A 19,542-nucleotide genomic window follows, 5' to 3' on the forward strand; every position below is an offset into this window, starting at 1 on the left:
GCATGCCTTGCGCTGTATTCACTGTCGGAACTACACTTCCCGGCTCTCCAGCGGCAGCCCGTGACACTCCTTGGACCGCCAGCGCAGATCGGGGTTTGTCTCTCTTGCTCGGACCCGGCCCTGGACCCGGCCTCAAAGTCGAACACAGCTCCACCATGGAGGAGGCGGACCGAATACTCATCCATTCCCTGCGCCAGGCCGGCACGTAAGGACACAGCCCCCACGCACCCCGGAATGCCCGTATCTGAGACTCCAAAACTCTGGACTCAGTCACCTGGGAACCTTAAAACAATGGACCTTGACACCCAGGGCTCCAACTTACAGGACCCTAAGCCCTCCTCCCCTTATATAGACACACACACACACTCTGGCATCAGGGGCCCCCCAAACCCGACACTTGGTAAACCCCAAACTCAAGGACCTAGACACCTTGAGACCTTAAAACATTGGAAACTCAAGACCTGGGACCCTGAAATCTGTGGATCTTTACAGCAATACCCTGGGACCCTGATATCTGGAGATTCTTAGACACCTGTATCCTGAGAACCAGGGAACTTAAACCCCAGGACCCAGGCACTCAGGGACTCCAAAATCCTGGGACTGGATACTTGGGAATCTTCAAACCTGGTTTCCCAACACCTGGGGATTTTGAAACCCCAGACCCTAAAATCTGGAGGTCTTGATACTTGGTAACCCTGACACACAGGGTCCTTGCATTCGAGGGCCCTAAAAACCCAGGATGCCAACATCTAGAGAGCCTGATTTCTGAATTGCTTGAAAATAGGTGGTGTTAATATCCAAGGATCTTGTATTCAGGGACCCTGACATTTGGGACTTCTGAAAACCCTAGCCTCCCAACATCTAGTCTCAAAACCAAAGTAGCTCAGTATCTAGGGGCCCCTGACATGCAGGGAATGCTATATCTGGGGACCCAGAAAACGAGATCATGTCACATGGGCCCCTTGCCTCTGCCAGACCCCAGAAATGTGGTGCTTTTAAGCATAGGGAAATCTGAGATTTTCCTCAGCTCATATCCCTTCCATAGAACGTTCTCCTACACCAAGTTCTTAGGATCTGAGGACTTCCTTAGTTCTTAGTTTTCCAAATGGAAGTCACATTCATCAACACACAGGACCTGTCTGAACCGTGGCCATGGTCCTCACCCCCACCCCAGTACTAGAGTTTCCAGAAGGCAGCACGGTCCAGCCTGATCCCTGTTTCCTGAGTGCTCTCCACATCAAGCCTGCCCCCCTTCTTCAGGGCAGTTCCTCCCGAAGTACAGACCCTGCGAGCCTTCACCACTGAGCTGGTTGTAGAAGCTGTTGTCCGCTGCCTTCGAGTGATCAACCCTGCAGTGGGCTCTGGCCTCAGCCCCCTGCTGCCTATCGCCATGTCCGCCCGTTTCCGCCTGGCCATGAGTCTGGCTCAGGCCTGCATGGTGAGTGCCCTCCTTCTAATACACACAGCCTCTTCCTTCCTCCTTCACCAGTTTACCAAGCTCTTTTGAAACTTTTGCCTTTCCTCTCTGTCACCTCCCCTTGTGGCTTAGTGTTAAGGCCGCTGGCTCTATGGTCAAACTGTCTGAATAGTTCAGACCCTCACTGCACCATTTGCTGTGTGACGCTAACCCTTCTGGGCCTCAGTGTCCTTTCTTATCTGTGAAATCAAGATGATAAAATTAGGGTTGTTACGAACATTAAAGGAATTGATCCAGTTTATGCCTGAGCTGCCCCTGACTGCCACATTTTAAGCTTAGCACCAAGAATTTTTCCCCGATAGTATCCATTTACCAGTTTCAGAAAAGGCCCTACTTGGTTCACATGTTCACTCCTGAATTAACCACGGTGAACCGTGATAGGCTGCTCCTTCAGGATCCCAGGAACTTAGGGTAGGGATGGTTACCCAAAGGAAGATATGCTGGTTAATTAAAACAGTGTCTCTGTACTTCTGCGCTGACACTGCACTCTGTCCTATGACAGCCACATGCATCCTGCTTCTTGTGAGAATAATCCCCAAACTGTCTCTACAGAGATAATGTGCCTTCTGATGAAGCACCCATGCCTCCCCAGTACAGACCTGTGTCCAGTTGCTAATCCAAGTATTCCCAGTAATGCTATTTCTCCTGGCTCACTGACTCTGTGACTTTGGGTCAGTCTCTTAACTCTTTCACTGCGTTAATTGATTTCAAGTGTTTTTTTTCTCAAAATGTGTCAAAAATCTGCACAAAAAAAGTTGATATTTTGACTGTTTTATGCGTTTAGTTACATTGTGAGCTGTTTTGTACATAAATGACACTATTTTTATTTTAAACCTTTGTTATATGGTAATAAGTTTATCATTTTATTGAGTTTTAGCAAAAAATACACAAAACATACTAAGTGGCATCAATTAGATTTAAGTATAGATAAATTAGAATCTAATACCATTGATGACATAAAAAATTCATTACAAAATGTTACACAATATGGCATACAAAACATCTTTATTGTTGATAGTGCTAGCCATAGGAAACCATATCCAAATGTGGCAGCAAAAGAGTTCATCTCTTTGGGGCTATTCTTCCTGTGTAAAGTGGGTGTAAGAATTGTACCTACCACATAGTGTTGCCATGAGGATTAAAAGTGAGTGAATATATGAAAAGCTGGATATAATTAGCTTTGTGTAAGTGGTATTACTATTATTGGGTAGACCTGATCTGGCTGCTTGCTTTCCACCAACTTGTGGCTACATAATGAATGTAAATGCGTCCAACATACCCAGTATGTTGTGGCAGAGGGACAATAGAGTAACTATAGTGAACACTTCCACTTCGACCCAGGGAACAGGGTGGTCAGATTACTTGAATTTGGACCTTGCTTGTGCAGTGTCTGTCTCTCAGCAATAGGCCTCAGTGTTCTGCCTATCCCTCACATCTCAGGTTCGCCTAGTTCTCAGGTCCTTCTTGCTGGGGCTTGTGGTGGCCTTAAGAGGCAAGCAGTCTGTCCCCTGGCCCCGGTATGTATTCTCGAGGATGGCACTTGATAAGGGGGAAGATATGTCCTCTTTTTGGCAAGGGACAGTGCATAGTGGGAGATGTGGAGGGGTGGGTGTCAGGCTTCCCCAGTGCTCTGTTCCTTTCTTCTCTCACTGCTGTGTTCCCCTGGATTTGGTGGTGACCTACTTTTGCTCACACTGGATTTAGGGTGGGGCCGAGAGTATGGCTTTTTTAGTGGTCAGGAGGTTCGTGTGATTGGCCCCAGAGCGTCTGTTTGTCCGCAGCCAGCAGAAAGGGTGTCTCTTCACTCAGCTGTGTGCCACCCCTGGAGCCCACTTCCATTCAGCAATGCTGCCTTCTGCTGTCTGTCTCTTCATGTGCCACCACTATTTCTGCCACCAATTTCTGCTACTCAACCACCTCCATATTTTGGTGTCTGTCACTTCACACACCCCAATCCTGGAATGAGTTTCTGTATCAGTCACAACTCTTTGATTGCAGGTGTCGGAAAAACAACCCAAAGTAAAGTAGCTTAAAAGCTAGTGGTTTTCACACTTTTTTGACCGTGACCCTCTGAAATAAATATATCTTATGTCATGACCCAGTGCACACATATGCATATAATAAAGGTTTCTGGGCGGCTGGTTAGCTCAGTTGGTTAGCGCGTGGTGCTAATGACACCAAGGTTGCCAGTTCGATCCCCACATGGGCCACTGTGAGCTGCGCCCTCCACAACTAGATTGAAACAACTACTTGACTTGGAGCTGATGGGTCCTGGAAAAACACATTTAAATAAGTAAAAGTTTGGGGCGGCTGGTTAGCTCAGTTGGTTAGAGAGTGCCAGTTCAGTCCCTGCACAGGCCACTGTGAGCTGCGCCCTCCTTAAAAAAAAAAAAAAGAAAAAGTTTTCTGAATGTGTACTCTGTGCCAGGCACTGTGGTAACATGGTGTTAACTTATTCTCATGACAACTTTCTGAGGTAGGTACTGTTGGTATCCCTTTTTTCACATGAGGAAAGTGAAGCCCAGAGAGGTTAAGTGATTTGCCTGAGGTCACACATTTGGTAAGAGGCAAAATTTAGATATGAATCTAGGAAAGTCTGATTTCAGAATCCATGTAGCTCCAGACCAACAGCAACTCTGGCAGAAAAAGGCTTTCTTTCTGGGCCCATTTCTCAGTTCTCACCCAGAACCCTGAAGGGCCCTTTTATCCCTTATGGCAGCCACGTAGGGAAAGAACTGTCAGCCCTATTTTACAGCTAGGAAATTGAGCTTCTAGGTTTAAATAACCAGTCCAAGGTCTTTTAGCCAGTAAGTAGCACAGGCTGGATTTGAACCCCAATCTTTTTTTTGCTTCAAAGCCTGTAGTGTCTTTTTTAAAAAATTATTTATTGCTTTGACTAGGTTATTTTATCAACCAGGGTCCAATCGAGGCAGAAACCCCAGCTGCAGTTTGAACAGGGATATCTTATTATAAAGAATTGTGAACTAGGTAAAAGGTGGTTAACTACTGAAAGGGTAGAAGAGATCGCCAGGGGTGACAGAAGTAGCACAATACTTTGAGACATCTCACTCACATGCCCAACCATTCACCCCATTACCCCTACTTGTCTGCTATAGGAGAATTACTTTGATTAGTTTCTTGTGTATCTTACCAATGTTTGAATGCAGATATAAGCAAATATGAATATATATTTTAATAACAATATATTTCTTACACAAAAGAAAGTATATACTTAGTTTCTTAGATTTTTTTTTTTTTACCTAACAGTATATCCTGGAAACATATCATATCAAACAATAGAGATCTTAATCATTTTTTTCCTTTTTACAGTGGCATAGTAGTTCGTCGTGTGTATGTAGCATAGTTTATTCAAGCCCTCTCCTATGATTGCACATTTACAGAGTTTCCAATATTTTGCAAAGAATGCTATAATGAATAATCTTGTACATATATATTTTTGAATTGTTGGAGGCATATCTTCATGATGAACCCATAGAAGTAGTATTGCTAGGTGGAAGGGTAAATGCAGGTGTAGTTTGGTTAGATTTTGCCAGATTGCCCTTACTGGGACTGTTTAATTTTGCTTTCCCACCAGCAGTGTAGGAGAGAGTGCCTGTTTGCCCACAGTTTCGCCCACTGAAGTTTATTGTCAGATTTTTGGATTTTTTTCCCATTCAATAGGTGAGAAATGGTATCTCAGTATAGTTCCCCCCAGCCTTGTACCTTGAAAGAATTTTCAAATTTAAAGAAAAATGAAAATAGAACAGTGAACACCTGTATACCCTTCTCCTAGCTTCCTACATTGTAACATTTTGCTCCATTTTTTTCTCTCTATAGGTACACTTATATACACACATACATATACACACTTTTTGTGCCGAACCATTTAGAATAGCAGACCTCATGACATTTCATACCTGAAACGCTGAGAGTCCCTTTCCTAGCAAAAAGACGTTCTTCAGTGTAACCACAATACCATGAACACACCCAGGACATTTAATAGTATCTAAGGTCTAGTAGTGGTCAGATTTCCCCAGTTGTTACAAAAGTATCATTTCTAGTTGTTTTTTTAACTCCAGAGTCTAACCAAGGGTCACGTTTTATTTCATTGTTACATTTCTAATCTTAAATATTGAAGAGTCCTACTTTGCCTTTGTTTCTTTTGTGATGACAGATGTTTTTGAAGCGTGCAGGCTGGTTGTTTGGAGGAATGCCCCACAGCCTGGATTGCTCTGAGTGTTTTCTCATGAGTAGATTCAGGGAACACTGCCCTTGAGATAATATCTCCCTCCCAGTGTGCACCCCAGGAGATGGTAGCATCAGGTTGTCCCCGGATGCTTGATGCTTGTGTGAAGTCTCTCAGTGTGCCTTCGATTCACATCTCTTGTATAAGCCAGGTTGGACGTATTCCTATATGTTTAAGGGCTGTTTTCATTCCTTTGTTGGTAAACTGTCTGTGCCTGTCTTTTGCCTATGTTTCTGTTGTATTGCTAGTCTTTTTTGCTTGTTTAGTTTTAGGCACTGTTTATATACTGGGTAGATTTACTCTTTGTCTATAATAGGAGTTCCAAATTTTTTTTCCTAGCTTGTCATTACTCGTTTGACTTGGCTTGTTATATTTTTCCTTTAACATTTTTATTTCTTTTCATGTGTTCAGAAATACCCATCTTCTATTTTATGGTCCCTGGATTTTGAGCCACAGTTAGAAAGGCCAGAGCTTTAATCTTATTTCTTGCTTTCTGTAACACTGACCAGAATCGCTCTGTGGCTCCCAGAGAGGCCTCGGGGCCTTGGGGAGCCAAGGGGAGGTGCGGAGGGTAGTGGTTGGTGAGAGAGTGGGAGCATCTGGGGTCTAGACTCAGGGCTCCCAGGGCAGGAGGAGCCTGCCTGGCTGGCTGATAGGGGCCCCCTCCCCGACTCCTAGGACCTGGGCTATCCTTTGGAGCTTGGTTATCAGAACTTCCTCTACCCCAGTGAGCCTGACCTCCGGGACCTGCTTCTCTTCTTGGCTGAGCGTCTGCCCACCGATGCTTCTGACGATGCAGACCAGCCCGCAGGTATGCGGTGGGGCGCCTGGGGTATGGTAAGAGTCAGGGAAGAGGGTAGTGTTCCTGGGTATTATAGGAGCTGAGAGAGGTGGGGGTGGTAAAAAGGTTGACAGACGGGGCGTGGGGGGGTATATGTCTTCCTGGGAGCTAGGTGAGAAGACTGGGGCTGGGAGAGGGGATGCAGGGCAGGGGCAAGGGGCCGGGGCTTGGGCTGACCCGGCTGGTGAGCTGGTGCTAGGAGGGGCCTCTCTGCCTCAACTCCCCTCAACTCCTGCGCTGTTCCCCCTCATCCACTCCCCTCTAACCCCACTGGCCTACTTGATGCACCTCACACACACCAGGTGTGTTGTAGTCTCAGGGCCTTTATATTTGCTGGATTATTCTTCCCTCAGATAGCCTCTTGATTTCTGATCACATGTCACCTCAGGGAGCCCTTCTTCCAACGCCTCATTTAAAGTGACATCCTCCTCTCAACAGTCCTTATCGTCCTTTCCTTTCATAATCACCGTCTGACAGTTTTTTGTGTGGTCCTTATGACCTTAGTCATTATCTTCTCTACCGGCCTGCACCCCAGGAGAGCAGGATCTTTATCAGTTTGTTCACTGAGATATCCTGAGAGTCTAGAGTGGTGACTGGTACACAGTCAGTGCTCAGTGTTTGTTGAATGACTAAGTGTGAGTTTGATAGCTAGATAGATATGTATCTTGGGGATGGAGGAGGCTGTTTCCCCATGGTATGTATTTTTTGAGTTGTGGTATTGTCACTTGATTGACACTCCCTCCCCACTCCCCATAGGTGACTCAGCTATCCTTCTCCGGGCCATTGGGAGCCAAATCCGGGACCAGCTGGCCCTTCCCTGGGTTCCACCCCTCCTTCGAACTCCCAAGCTGCAGCACCTCCAGGTGAGTCCCCCCAACTTATGTTGATCTTGCCTTCTTTGTCCCCATCTGGGTGCTCAGGTTTTTGTCTCCCTTCCATCAGTGTCCCCCATTCCAGTTCCTCCTAGAGGCTCTGATTCTGTTCTCCTACCAGGGCACAGCACCCCAGAAGCCTTTCCATGCCAGCAGGCTGGTCATGCCTGAATTGAGTTCCAGAGGAGGTGAGTATGGGCTTTTGGGGAGGTGCTGGAGAGAAGGGGAGAGGTGGGCCTGACTGTGGGGCAAGGCGGGAGGGCTGGCTGACTCTGTTCCTGCTTCCAGAGCCCCGAGAGTTCCAGGCGAGTCATTCTTTACTACCAGCTCCCACCCAGGTGTGCCAGCCTGCTGGGAGGGTGGCGTCGCTCCTCGAATGCCATGCTCTCCAGCTCTGCCAGCACATGGGTCGGGACCACCCCAGGGACAAAGACTGGGCCCACAGGGCGTCCCGCCTGCCCACCCAGGTACCCGACAATGCTTGGCTTTCTGCTGTCGAGGATGCTGTTCCCTGCTGCTCCCATTTGTGTTTCCCATTGGTCCTCTGCCCTCTCTTTTCCCCACTTTGTCCCTCTCTTCCGTCACCTCCCCTCTGTGTGCACCTACTCGGCTCCCCACCTGCAAGAACGTTGGAGTCAGAAAGGCTGTGGATCCTCACTCAGAGTCTCAATTTCCTGTTCTAACACATGGATGGTGATAGTGCTTTGCATTTGACTGAAAAATGTGCGTGAGATTCCAAGCAATCAGAGCAGTCAGGATGTGCTTCCATACTCCCTGTTTCTACTACCTTCGTCCCACCCCTGCAGCTCTCACACTTCTTCTGTCTCTGCCATTGTCAGCCATGCTCATTTCTTCTGTTTCAAGATCTCTACACTATCTCTGCTGGTCACTGTCTTTCTCATTCCGTGGTTTTGCCCCTCTTTCTCGCCCCTCTGTCTCCTCATTTCTGTGTTGTGTCTCTCTCACTCTGTCCACCTCTGCGACTGTCTCTTTCTGTCTCCCCCCACCTCTCCCACTGCCATGTGTTCTGTCTTTATCATTATCTCTTTTTGAAACTTACAGAAATTTTCAAACCCAGGAGTAGAGAGACTATTCTAATGAATCCTATGTACCTGTCTCTGTCATCCACCTTCAACTAGAAGCATTTTGCCAATTTTTCTTCATCTATTCTCCCTCAGCTTTTTTTTCTGTATTATTTTAAAGCAAAGCCCAGACTTCATGTCATTTCAACTCTAAATACTTAAGCATATGTCTCTTAACTCATAAGGGCATTCTTTTGTTAATGTAGCCCTGGGTCATTTTCACACCTAGCAAAATTAAGAATGATTTCTTTTTTAAAAAAAAAAATATATATTTTTTGAATTTTATTGGGGAAGGGGAATAGGACTTTATTGGGGAACAGTGTGTACTTCTAGGCCTTTTTTCCAAGTCAAGTTGTTGTCCTTTCAGTCTTAGTTGTGGAGGGCAGCAGCTCAGCTCCAGGTCCAGTTGCCGTTGCTAGTTGTAGGGGGCACAGCCCACCATCCCTTGCGGGAGTCGGACCGGCAACCTTGTGGTTGAGAGGACGCATTCCAACCAACTGAGCCATCTGGGAGCTCAGCGGCAGCACAGCTCAAGGTGCCGTGTTCAATCTTAGTTGCAGGGGGCGCTGCCCACCATCCCTTGTGGGAGTAGAGGAATCGAACTGGCAACCTTGTGGTTGAGAGCCTGCACTCCAACCAACTGAGCCATCCGTGAGGCAGCTCAGCTCAAGGTGCCGTGTTCAATCTTAGTTGCAGGGGGCAGAGCCCACCATCCCTTGCAGGATTCGAGGAATTGAACTGGCAACCTTGTGGTTGAGAGCCCACTGGCCCATGTGGGAATCGAACTGGCAGCCTTCGGAGTTAGGAGCATGGAGCTCCAACCGCCTGAGCCACCGGGCCGGCCCAAGAACGATTTCTTAATACTGTTCATAATCAGATCTCCTCATTTGTCTCAAAACTGCCTCTGTTGTTGTTGTTGTTCTTTGTCTCTTACCCCTTTCCCTCCTTTCCCCTCCCCCTTCCTCCTTCTCCTTTCTTCTTTTTCTCCTCCTCCTCCTCCTCCCTCCCCCCTTCCCCCTCTCTCTCCCTCTCCCTCTCTCTCTTCCACTCCCTGCCTCCACCTTCTTCTCTGCCCAGCACCTCTGACTCTGTCTCTGCTCTGTCCCCACATATCCTTTCCATGTCATTCTCTGATTTGGGGGTTGTAGGCCTGCTTCTCTACCTTCTCGCATTCTCTTCCAGTGTGAGGAGTGAGTAGGTGGGGAGAAGTGTGTCTGTGAGGAAGAGGAGACCATCTCCTTGGGAAGCTCCCAGACCTGTTGGACAGGAGAGCGGGTCTGGGGACCCCTTGATAGAAGAGGCTGGAGGGTGGGTGTGACTTGTCGGTAGCACCTTGCCAGGTGGCTCCCTGGAGGAGGCAAGGCATTGGGTGCCCGGTAGGCCTCTACACTCTCCCATTTGTCCCACCCTCTGTTTCCAGGAGGATACCCGGGCTCAGCGGCAGCGGCTGCAAAAGCACCTGGCTGAGCATCTGCGCCAGACCTGGGGCCGGCTGGGGCCACCCCCACAAGTCCGAGACCTGGGAGAGCTGCTTCAGGCCTGGGGTGCTGGGGCCAGGACTGCTACTCCCAAGGGCTCCCGCTTCACGCATTCAGAAAAGTTCACCTTCCATCTGGTGGGTGGGCCTGAGTGAACATGGGGCATGCTGGCCCGGAGGGTTGCTTTATATAAAAGCACCACACTTTATCCACACAGGTGCCTGTGTTCCCACCAGGCATATCCTCTCCCCACTTGGGGCGGGTACACAGAGGGGGTCCGCTGGCTTCTCAGGGACTTCAGTGGAGAAAGGGAGGAGGGGTGGGAACCATGTAAAGGTAAAGGGGTGCTCTTTGTGCAAACGCCAGCCTTCCCCAGGAAGTTTCCTCTGGACGTAACTTCTCTCCTTGGATGGTCACCCAGAGGGGCCCTCATTTGTCATGGGCATTTGGGGTGTCCGAGATGGGGCAGGTGAGCAGGAGCTGTGTCAGGGTCAGGGAGATTTCTTTATGAGCAAACACTCTAGTCTGAGGTCACAGAGAATGCCTTGATCCTCATACAGTCACCGTCTGACAGCTGTCAGCAGTTGAGTGGGCATGGGTACGATGCTGGGAGGGTGCTTGTGGGGGGTGTTGAGGCTGGGCTGTGAGGGACAAGGCCTTCCCCCTAAGCCAGGATGCTCCCTTCTGACTCCCTAGGAGCCTGAGGCCCAGGCAGCCCAGGTGTCAGATGTGCTGGCCACCTCCGGTCGGCCTGAACAGGTGAGTGGGGGTGTCTTGGGCCCTTGCCTGTCTAGTGGGCCTGACTCCCCCACCCTGACTGGCGTGTTCCTCCCAGGACACACGGGCAGCTCAGGAGCAGGAGCTGGAGGCCCTTCAGGAGCAGCTGGAGGGAATGAACCGCAACATTGAAGAGGTTGAAGCCAACATGAAGACACTGGGAATCGGCCTCGTACAGGTAGGGGTGGGGGAGGGGCGATGGCCTGGGGGTACATCACAAGTCGAGCCTAGAAGGCTTAGGGGGACTTGAGGGGGCCAAGTTGTACTCCATAGAGGTCTGCAGATGTCAGAAGGGTCCATGGGGGCCTTTGGGTGGATGTGTGGGTTCAGGAGAATCAGTGGGGGTGAAAGGGGGATGTAGGGTTGGGGGGCTTGGTGGACCTGTAGGGGTGAGAGGTGTCTGTGGGCATCAGTCTGGCCTTGTGGGTGTCTGTGAGAATCAGGTGGTGTGTGAGTGTCTCTGGGCATCTGTGGGGCATGATGGGATTGCACAGGGAGGAGCATGTGGGGCTCGTTACGGATCCTGAGGGTCAGTGTGGAGGTAGAGGGGTCAGAGGGGCCTGTGGGTGCCCGTCACTGCTTATAGGTCTCTGTCATGATCAGAAGGGGGTCAAGAAGCAGATAGGGGCTAGAGAGGTATGTTGCCATCTGTGGGGGCTTGGGTTAGGCCAGGGCTTTTCAGGCTCAGTGGGGCTGGGGGACTGTTGTGTGTGGCCGAGCTCCCCCGCTGACTGGGAGTGGGGGTCCTGGGGTGCCAGGTGGAGACCGAGTGTCGGCAGAGTGAGCTCAGCACAGCAGAGCGGGAGCAGGCCCTGCGCCTGAAGAGCCGGGCGGTGGAGCTGTTGCCGGATGGGGCTGCCAACCTCGCCAGGCTGCAGGTGGGGCTGGTGCTGGGGCTTGGCGGGGAGGGTTGGAGGTGGAAGGGCCCAGCCTGTGTGACATGTCCCCTTCTATCACCACCCCCAGCTCGTAGTAGAGAGTAGTGCCCAGCGGGTTATCCACTTGGCGGGCCAGTGGGAAAAGCACCGGGTCCCGCTCCTTGCTGAATACCGCCACCTCCGAAAGCTCCAGGATTGCAGAGAGGTAGGTGGTAGGGTCCTGGGCCATGGGTGGGGCAGGTTGGGTCCCTCCCTTGGAGCCATCCTGGTGCTCTGCTCACTGCCCTCTCCCCATGGGGTCCTGGCAGCTGGAATCTTCTCGACGGCTGGCAGAGATCCAGGAGCTGCACCAAAGTGTTCGGGCAGCTGCTGAGGAGGCCCGCAGGAAGGAGGAGATCTATAAGCAGCTGGTAAGGCCCATGCCAGGGCACCGGGTGGCTCAGAGTGGGTGGGGTGTGGGTCCTGGGGGAGTGTGTGCTGTGTCCCTGCCTAGGTGTCCGAGCTGGAGACCCTGCCCAGAGACGTATCCCGGCTGGCCTATACCCAGCGCATCCTGGAGATTGTGGGCAACATCCGGAAGCAGAAGGAAGAGATCACTAAGGTACGCCACCGTGGCCAGGGGGCAGACATGCCCAAAGGGCTGATGTGTGCAGCGTGGCCATATAGGGACCTTCCACCCCGAGAGGCAGAGCCACACCCTGACCTAGAACAGTCCCCCACAGTCTACTCCGCCCACCTGACGCAGTGACACAGGCCCTGTTTGGATGCGAATGCAGGCACGTGAGTGCCCTCAGCTGGCTGGCTGCCCCACCCGCAACATGGGCTCATGGCCACCCTGTTCTTTGCCAGATCTTGTCGGACACAAAGGAGCTTCAGAAGGAAATCAACTCCCTGTCTGGGAAGCTGGACCGGACGTTTGCGGTGACTGATGAGCTTGTGTTCAAGGTATGGGGCAGGCTGGGCCAGGTGGAGGGCTGGTGTGGGGCTGGGCTGCTGCCGGCCCCTCTGCTCACCGGCTGGCTTAGAGCTGGGCCCTTTGTGCATCTCGTAGTTACACCGATGCTCAGGCCTGGCTTTGCTCTGTGCAGGATGACGTTCTAGGGGTGGGAGAGGGTGGCCTTGTGGGGTGGTATGTAGGGGTTAGGGTGGGGGCAGCCCACTGATACCTTGGAGGTCCTTTCTGTATTGTCAGGATGCCAAGAAGGACGATGCTGTTCGGAAGGCCTACAAATATCTAGCTGCCTTGCACGAGGTGAGGGGAGAAGCACGCCTTAGGGGGCTGGCTGGGGAGCGGCTGGGTTGGCTTGCAAGCCTTCTGTTCTTGTCCCCAGAACTGCAGCCAACTTATCCAGACCATTGAGGACACAGGCACTATCATGCGTGAGGTTCGAGACCTTGAGGAGCAGGTGAGGCCTGGGGGTGGCAGAGGAAACCAAGGCAGGCCAAGGGACAGCCCCTCAGTTTGTGCCAAGACAGGCTATGGAACCTGGCACAGCTTATGTCTCTGCTCTGCCCCTTATCCATGCACGTGACCTGGGCCAGGCCAGGGGTCTACTTTGAGCCTCACCTTCTGCCCTGAGTGTCCACACGCCTGCCTCCTGGGGCTGTTGGCATAAGCTTCAGCTAGAGTATGTGGTGGGTAATCCTGCCACTTAGCAAATGATGCTTTAGGTGCACCGACGACTCGAGCAAAAGTCTGGCAGTGGGACAGAGTAGGCTGTTGTTGGGGGGGTTGGGAGGACCCTGGGAAGGGCCCTGAGTGGCTGTAAGTGGGTGGCGAGCAGGAGCTGGGAAAGGGGTCCTGTGTGCTGAAGGGATGCGACTCACATTCCCTAGATCGAGACGGAGATGGGAAAGAAGACCCTCAGCAACCTGGAGAAGATCCGCGAGGATTATCGGGCCCTTCGCCAGGAGAACGCTGGCCTCCTGGGGCGGGTCCGTGAGGCCTGAGGGGGGCCCCAGCAGAGGTCTCCCTGACCCTGGCCTTCAGCAGGGATTTGGAGTGTTGGAGGCAATGGCCAAGCGCTGGACCTAGCCATTCCCTGTGTTTGCCGTCCAGTCCCTCCTGCTGTGGTGACCCCTGCCCACCTGACCCCAACCCTCTTCTGGGTGAACGTCCAGAGTGTGGAAGCATGGCTGCGGTTTATTGGAGAGGGCATTGGGGGGTTGGGCCTTGGATCCCAAATAAATGAGGAGTTCTGTCTCTCGTTTAAGCTGAGGCATGGAGGCATGGATGGGGGCACAGGGTTCAGGGTGGGGCACGGGGTGGGTGGCAGGTGAGACACAGGGTAAGTTTTGGTGAGTCAGTATGTGTGGCCGTGCATGTCTGCGTGGGACTCAGGAGACACACTGGGGTGCTGTATGGATGTGTGTGTATGTGTGCGTGGTAAGCAGGTTGAGTTCTAATGGACTGTGTGACCAAGTATACGTGACAGGACCTGTATGAGACCGTGTGTGACCAGTATGTATCTCTGTAGCTTTCTGGGATGTGAGACCCTGAAGGCACTAAGGCTGCTTCTGTGTGAATGTCTGGGCATACCCCATGTGACACTGACCTGGGGCCCGGAGGCTGGCTTTGGGTATGTGCTTTGGGGTATGTGGTTGACATGTCCACTCAGGCGTGATTGTCTAGGTGACTGTGAAGATTTGAGGTGGTCTGAGTGTACTGAGATAGGCTCTTTGTATTTGGGGGTTTGTTTAGAGTCCAAGGGACAGGATCATGACCGTCTGCGTGTCTTTTCCAGCCCGAGGTTGTCTGTGAATGACTGATGTAGGCTGTGTGTGTGGTTGATTGTGAAGGCTCAGTTTGCCTGGAGAGCCCATCACAGGGGGCTGGGGTGGGGGCACAGGGCTGGGGCCCCTCTGAGCAGCCTTGGTAGAGAGCATATGATCCAGGGGGGAGCAGTGCCCCTGGCAGGCAAGACAGTGCACACCTCACTTCTTGGTCCCTGTGGGAATGTCCAGGGCTTGTGACCCCTGCCCCCGGCCATTTCTGCCTCACATTTTGGCCCCTGTCCTCCCTCCTTTCCTTGGTTTTGAGGTCAGGGGCCAGCTATAGGATTGGAACACCTGCTGGGCCTCTGGCTCCTCTTCTTGCGGAACTCAAACTCATCCACGGTCCACACAGCTCCCTTCTCGCTCTCCACCCGCACGAAGCACTTGTGTAGGCTCAGGTTGTGGCGGATGGCATTCTGTGGAAGGAGGACCAGCCAGCCAGGCCGGGGTGAGGGAGGGGGCGAGCGGTCATCCTCTGAGGTGAGCCATCCCCACCAAAAACCAGTGCCCTGCCCTTTCCCATCATGTTTGCAAGCCCAGCCCCAGGCCCGCCCAGTAGCATTTGAGGCCACCCCAGCCACCGCCACCTCCAGAGGTACTCACCTTCCAGGTGGCAGGATGGTTTCTAAAGAAGGCAAACATGCGTGTGAACCAGTGATAGATCTCATTAAGTGTCCGCTGCTTCTCTGGAGCCTCCAGGATGGCCTGGAAGTTAGGGGGTGTGGGGATAAGGGGAGCCGCTCCCCCAAAGTTGGGCTGAGAGGGGTAGTAGCCCTGGGTCATCTGACATGGGGTACAATTGTGGGGGTGAGGGGAGGGAGGGAGGGAGATGTGTGAAGTGATAGATCAGAGACAGGATTAGAAGTGGGATGAGGGTGAGCCGGGATGGGGTTAGGTAAAGGATCAGGGCTGAGGATGGAGTGGGGTCCAGTGCAGGGTTAGGGCTGGAGTTAGGTTAAAGGTAGGGGTTCTCTGTAGGGGTGAAGTCTCAGAGTTTGGAAGGTTAAAGGCCAGGAGTGGGGTCCAGTTAAGGATTTGGAAGGGGTAAAGGGCCAGCCAGAGCTAAAGGTCAGGGAAGGGGTGGGTCAAGGCTCAGGCTGGGGATGGACTGGGAGGATTCAAGGGGCGTGGGACAGGATGACGTGTGGCATTAGGTCAGGAGTCAGAGGTGGGCCTAGTTATCTAGTTATTTCATGGGTCAGGAATGTGGTTAGGTTCAGAGTCAAGAATGACATTAGTTGTGAAGGTGAAGTGAGTTGTGTATTGCCATTAAGGGGCAGGGCTGGGGTGAGCTGTGCAGGGAGCTGAAGGTCAGGGAACTCAGTCTGTACAGATGTAGGAATGGGATGCAGTCGGATTTAGGAATGGGATGCAGTCGGGGCTGTGACTACAGCGGCAGTGAAGTTCTGGCTCAGGATGGGGCCAGGGAGGCGACTGTGCTATTGCGTAGGGGTTAGGTTCAGGTTCAGGTTCGGTGTGAGGTGTGGGTCTAGGATGAGGGTCCGGGTGGGCTCTTGTGAAGGTTCTGGGAAGGCAGTAGGGAGATTCTGATGAAGGGGTTGGGATGGGTTGAGGTTAAGGGTCAGATAGGTGTTACAAGGAAGGGGTTAGGGACGGGGTCCAGAGGGGAAGCGTTTACATACTGGGGTACGTTGGTGCTGGGGAAGGAGGGTAATACCTGGCGAGGGTTTAAGGCAAGGAAGGGGCAGAGATCAGGTTAGTTTTTGGGTGATTTTATAGGTCCAGAAGGGGATTAGGTATGGGGTTGAACTGGACATGAGGAAAGGGGTGGGTTTAGGGCCCGAATTTGGCTTGCTCTGGCCTGGATGGTGGTTTAGGTTTGGGTTTTGGGGCAGATCTGGGGTGAAGCCAACGTGGGGGATCCCATCTGAGGCATGGGTTTCTTCCTGTAGGAGCCTGCCCTGCGGGTGCTCAGAGGGCAGTCAGGCGTTTGGGAGGCAGGTCCCCACCCCCCGCTTCTCTTCCTTCTCCTTGGCCTCAGCTGCCCAGCTTACCCAGCGGATGAGGGTGGCATAGGTGAAAGGGGGTCGCATGTTGTGGAACTTGAAGTAGTCCATGTTGTGGAAGAACTCTGTGGGGGGGGGAGGAGTCAGGCCCCATCTGGAACTCCTCACTCCCTCTCTCACCCTCCACGCTCCATGGAAACAATGACTATTTGCTGAGCACTTGGTATAACTTGCATCAGTTACTCTTTGCACCACTCCCACCAAAATAAGGCTTATTTCCCCCTGAGGTTTACAAGAAGGGAAATGAGCTTGGGCTAATCACCCCACTTTCCCTTGGGGATAGTCTCTGGGAGTCACATAGCTAGTTCCATCCCTTCTGATAACCAAATAGAATAGAAACCCTCATCCCCAGCACAGTGAGTGAGCCCCAACCCGCAAAGACAGCACTACACATCTGAGACCACAATGGGGTGTTGCAGGCCATTGAAACCCTGAGAGGAAGCTTTTGCATGCAGATGTGTTTTCCCAAAGGCTGGTGGTGGTGGCGGTGGAGGGAAGAGCAGCGTGGAGCTCCTTCCCACCCCCACATTCCGTGCTAGTCTGGGGATTAGGGGCTGGGGGGGGGCACCATGTAGGGCACAGACCATCCTTACCTGGGAACGTGCTGTGTCCATGGCTGCCCCAGAGGTGCCTCCGCACAGCAAACAGGCCATCGGGGCCCTCCTGGGGGCCAGACCAGGCTGGGACAGTGGTGCCTGGGGTGCCAGAGGCTACAATGCAGCAGGAGCCTTTGTCGGATGACACCTGGGGGAGGAGGGAGAGGCTGGTGACACAGAGGCTGAAACTTTCCACTTTAATTTTAAATAAGTGTTTTTAAAAGCAAGGGCAGCCTCTTCTCAACTCCAGTCCGATGTGGACTCCCACAAAGTCGCACGAGCCACATTGATCAGAGTGTAGGGTGAACACTAGTGTGTAGGGCACCGATGCCAGGGCTGCGAGCTGGGCTTGAATCAGGCTCCTGTGGTACCCAAGCGTGACTTGGGAAAGTCCTGTCAGCCTCCCCGGCCTCAGTTTTCCTCATCTGTGGATTAGGGATGCCATCGTGAGAATTGAAGAAGTTCATACCACCTCTTGGGTGTGTGATCTGTACAGCTGCACAAGCCCCTGCACTTTGTTGAATGCTCCGTGGTGGTCATCTTGAAATGTGAGCCCTGCATTTGCATTTTGCCACGGGCCTGGCGAGTTCTATAGCCAGTCCTGCCAGCCACACGTGGTCTGTGTTCAGTAAGTGTCTAGCTATTTGCTGTTGCTTTACAAAATGTTTCAAGAGCTTAGGGTCAGAGGGTTTGTAAGTGGAGGGGGACAAATTCTCAGGTCTGGGTATGTGACAGGGCCCACAGATCCCAGGGCCTGGGTGTGAGGATAGGTACCCTGTACCCTGCAGGGCCCTTCCCCTGATGCCTCAGCAGTCTGTGCTGCTGTCAGGCCTGGGGTGGCTCACCGCGGATGGAGCCTTGGTCAGGGCCATCTTCCCGGCCAGGTGGGCCTGCATAGCACCCAGCTTCTCCTTCTCCAGCACCAGCTGTGAGGACAGGCACAAAGTGAGGCCTCAACCAGGTCTCCCCACCATGTCTTCGCCCAGACTGTGGTCTTCCCTGGGAGTGCCCTTCCCCATTCCCTCCTTTATGCCAGCCCCCATCCTGGGTGAGCCTGGCTCCTGGCATTGGGAGGAAATAAGTTCTGCCCATCATCCTCCCCACCATACCCCCCGCCCCACATCACCTGCTGCTCCAGAGACTGCACCACCTCCCTCTGGAGGAGACACTGCGCTCTGCCCTTCTCATCCAGGAGATGGTCCGCCTGGCAGTGCCTGGGGTGGGGGGAGATGCTATGTAGGTGACCATGGCAGGCCTGGCTTTCTGGATCCATTTTCTGAGTGGGGAGGGCTTAGACCCTCTGGGAAGTCTCTTCTCAGAGCCTCAGCACCGACCCCCCTACTCCGTCTCCCTTTCACACCCATCTTTCCTTCAACACATGCTACTTGGCATCTACTGTGCGCCAGGCCTGAGCTCGCCACTTGAGCCAGGGTGTTGGAGATGATTTTGAAGAGTGGTGAGCTGGGAGCAGTCAGGTAGGTGAGAGCAGGAAACACACTCCACATGGAGGGAAGGCCCGGTAGTGAAGAGGACAGGATGCATTGAATTGTTGCTGATAGTTGGGTAGGGCTGGAGAATGTGTGTGTGTGTGTGTGTGTGTGTGTGTGTGTGTGTGTGTGAGAGAGAGAGAGAGAGAGAGAGAGAGAGAGAGAGAGAGAGAGAGAGAGAGAGGGAGAGAGGGGTCTAGGTGAGGCAGCAACAGCTATTGTGAGGTGCAGGGACTTTGGGGATCAATAAAATCATGCTGCTGTGTTGGCATGAGGAGTAGCAGGGCAAAGCAGTTAGGAGTGTGGATTCTGGAGCCTGGGTTCAAATTGCAGCTCTGTCACTTAGGAAATGGGTGATCTTGATCAAGACACTTAACCTCTTTGGCCTCAGTTTCTTTGTCTGTAAAATGGAGGTAAATAACAGCGCACACTATTATGCCCCATATACAGATGAGAAAACCGAGGCCCAGAGGAGCTAAGTAACTTGCCCAAGGTTATACAGCCAGTGAGTGACAGAGTCTGGATTTGAACCCCCAGTCTCAGCTTTTGCCTCATTCATCTTACTACATATCAGGATGAGGCCTGAGCTGAGACCTGCATCCCAGACCTCCTTCCACAAACTGGGGAACCCCCTGGACTGGAATGGGCCTGGGTTACTTACTTGAGAAAGTCCTCCGGCTCCTCAAAGACCTTCTCACATCCGGGCCACTTGCAGATGCCATTTGCTAGCAGTGAGTAGGAGCCCTGGGGCACGGTCAAAAGGGTGCTGGAAGGACAGAGGGTGTCAGGGGAGGGAATGGCAGGACGAGAGTCCTTCCCAGTCCTGCCCACTGACCTGTCTTTCCTGGGTGCACTGGGGTTTGGGAAGGTGCAGAGCAGTGTTGGTTCCCTGGACACCCACTCCAGGCTGGCCACGTTGATCCCTGCGGGTGAGGACAGGGCACCTCTGGGGACTGCAAGCTGGGCTCTGGAGCTTGGCCCGCAAGGCCTCTCTTTTTGAGTTGCC

General features: G+C 52.4%; 2 protein-coding genes across 11 annotated transcripts in view; one reads left to right on the forward strand and one right to left on the reverse strand.

Moving 5' to 3' along the window:
- On the forward strand, nt 1-13,869 carry CCDC22 (CCC complex scaffolding subunit CCDC22). Its single transcript, XM_019714328.3, has 17 exons — nt 1-205; nt 1,261-1,438; nt 6,402-6,534; nt 7,321-7,427; nt 7,558-7,624; nt 7,725-7,903; nt 9,939-10,133; nt 10,693-10,755; nt 10,832-10,951; nt 11,532-11,651; nt 11,740-11,856; nt 11,960-12,061; nt 12,145-12,252; nt 12,501-12,596; nt 12,844-12,903; nt 12,983-13,057; nt 13,488-13,869. The coding sequence occupies exons 1-17, from the start codon at nt 3-5 to the stop codon at nt 13,599-13,601; spliced, it is 2,037 nt and encodes a 678-aa protein (XP_019569887.3). The 5' UTR covers nt 1-2; the 3' UTR covers nt 13,602-13,869.
- The window catches only part of FOXP3 (forkhead box P3), an 18,765-nt gene continuing 12,997 nt past the window's right edge, over nt 13,775-19,542 (reverse strand). For 9 of the 10 annotated variants that reach the window (XM_074324228.2, XM_088795198.1, XM_074324227.2 and 6 more), the window contains 7 exons: nt 19,198-19,459; nt 18,176-18,263; nt 17,895-17,975; nt 17,047-17,197; nt 16,442-16,518; nt 15,030-15,131; nt 13,775-14,842 (listed from right to left, as the gene is read on the reverse strand). In XM_074324228.2, coding sequence (XP_074180329.1) covers nt 14,693-14,842; nt 15,030-15,131; nt 16,442-16,518; nt 17,047-17,197; nt 17,895-17,975; nt 18,176-18,263; nt 19,198-19,459 — 911 coding nt within the window. In that variant the 3' untranslated portion in view covers nt 13,775-14,692. The remainder of the gene's footprint in view (nt 14,843-15,029; nt 15,132-16,441; nt 16,519-17,046; nt 17,198-17,894; nt 17,976-18,175; nt 18,264-19,197; nt 19,460-19,542) is intronic. The other variant, XM_019714330.3, reaches the window with a different exon arrangement.

This window comes from Rhinolophus sinicus, chromosome 18, assembly GCF_057876585.1.
Source record: "Rhinolophus sinicus isolate RSI-liver-muscle chromosome 18, RSI-T2T, whole genome shotgun sequence".
NCBI lineage: Eukaryota > Metazoa > Chordata > Mammalia > Chiroptera > Rhinolophidae > Rhinolophus > Rhinolophus sinicus.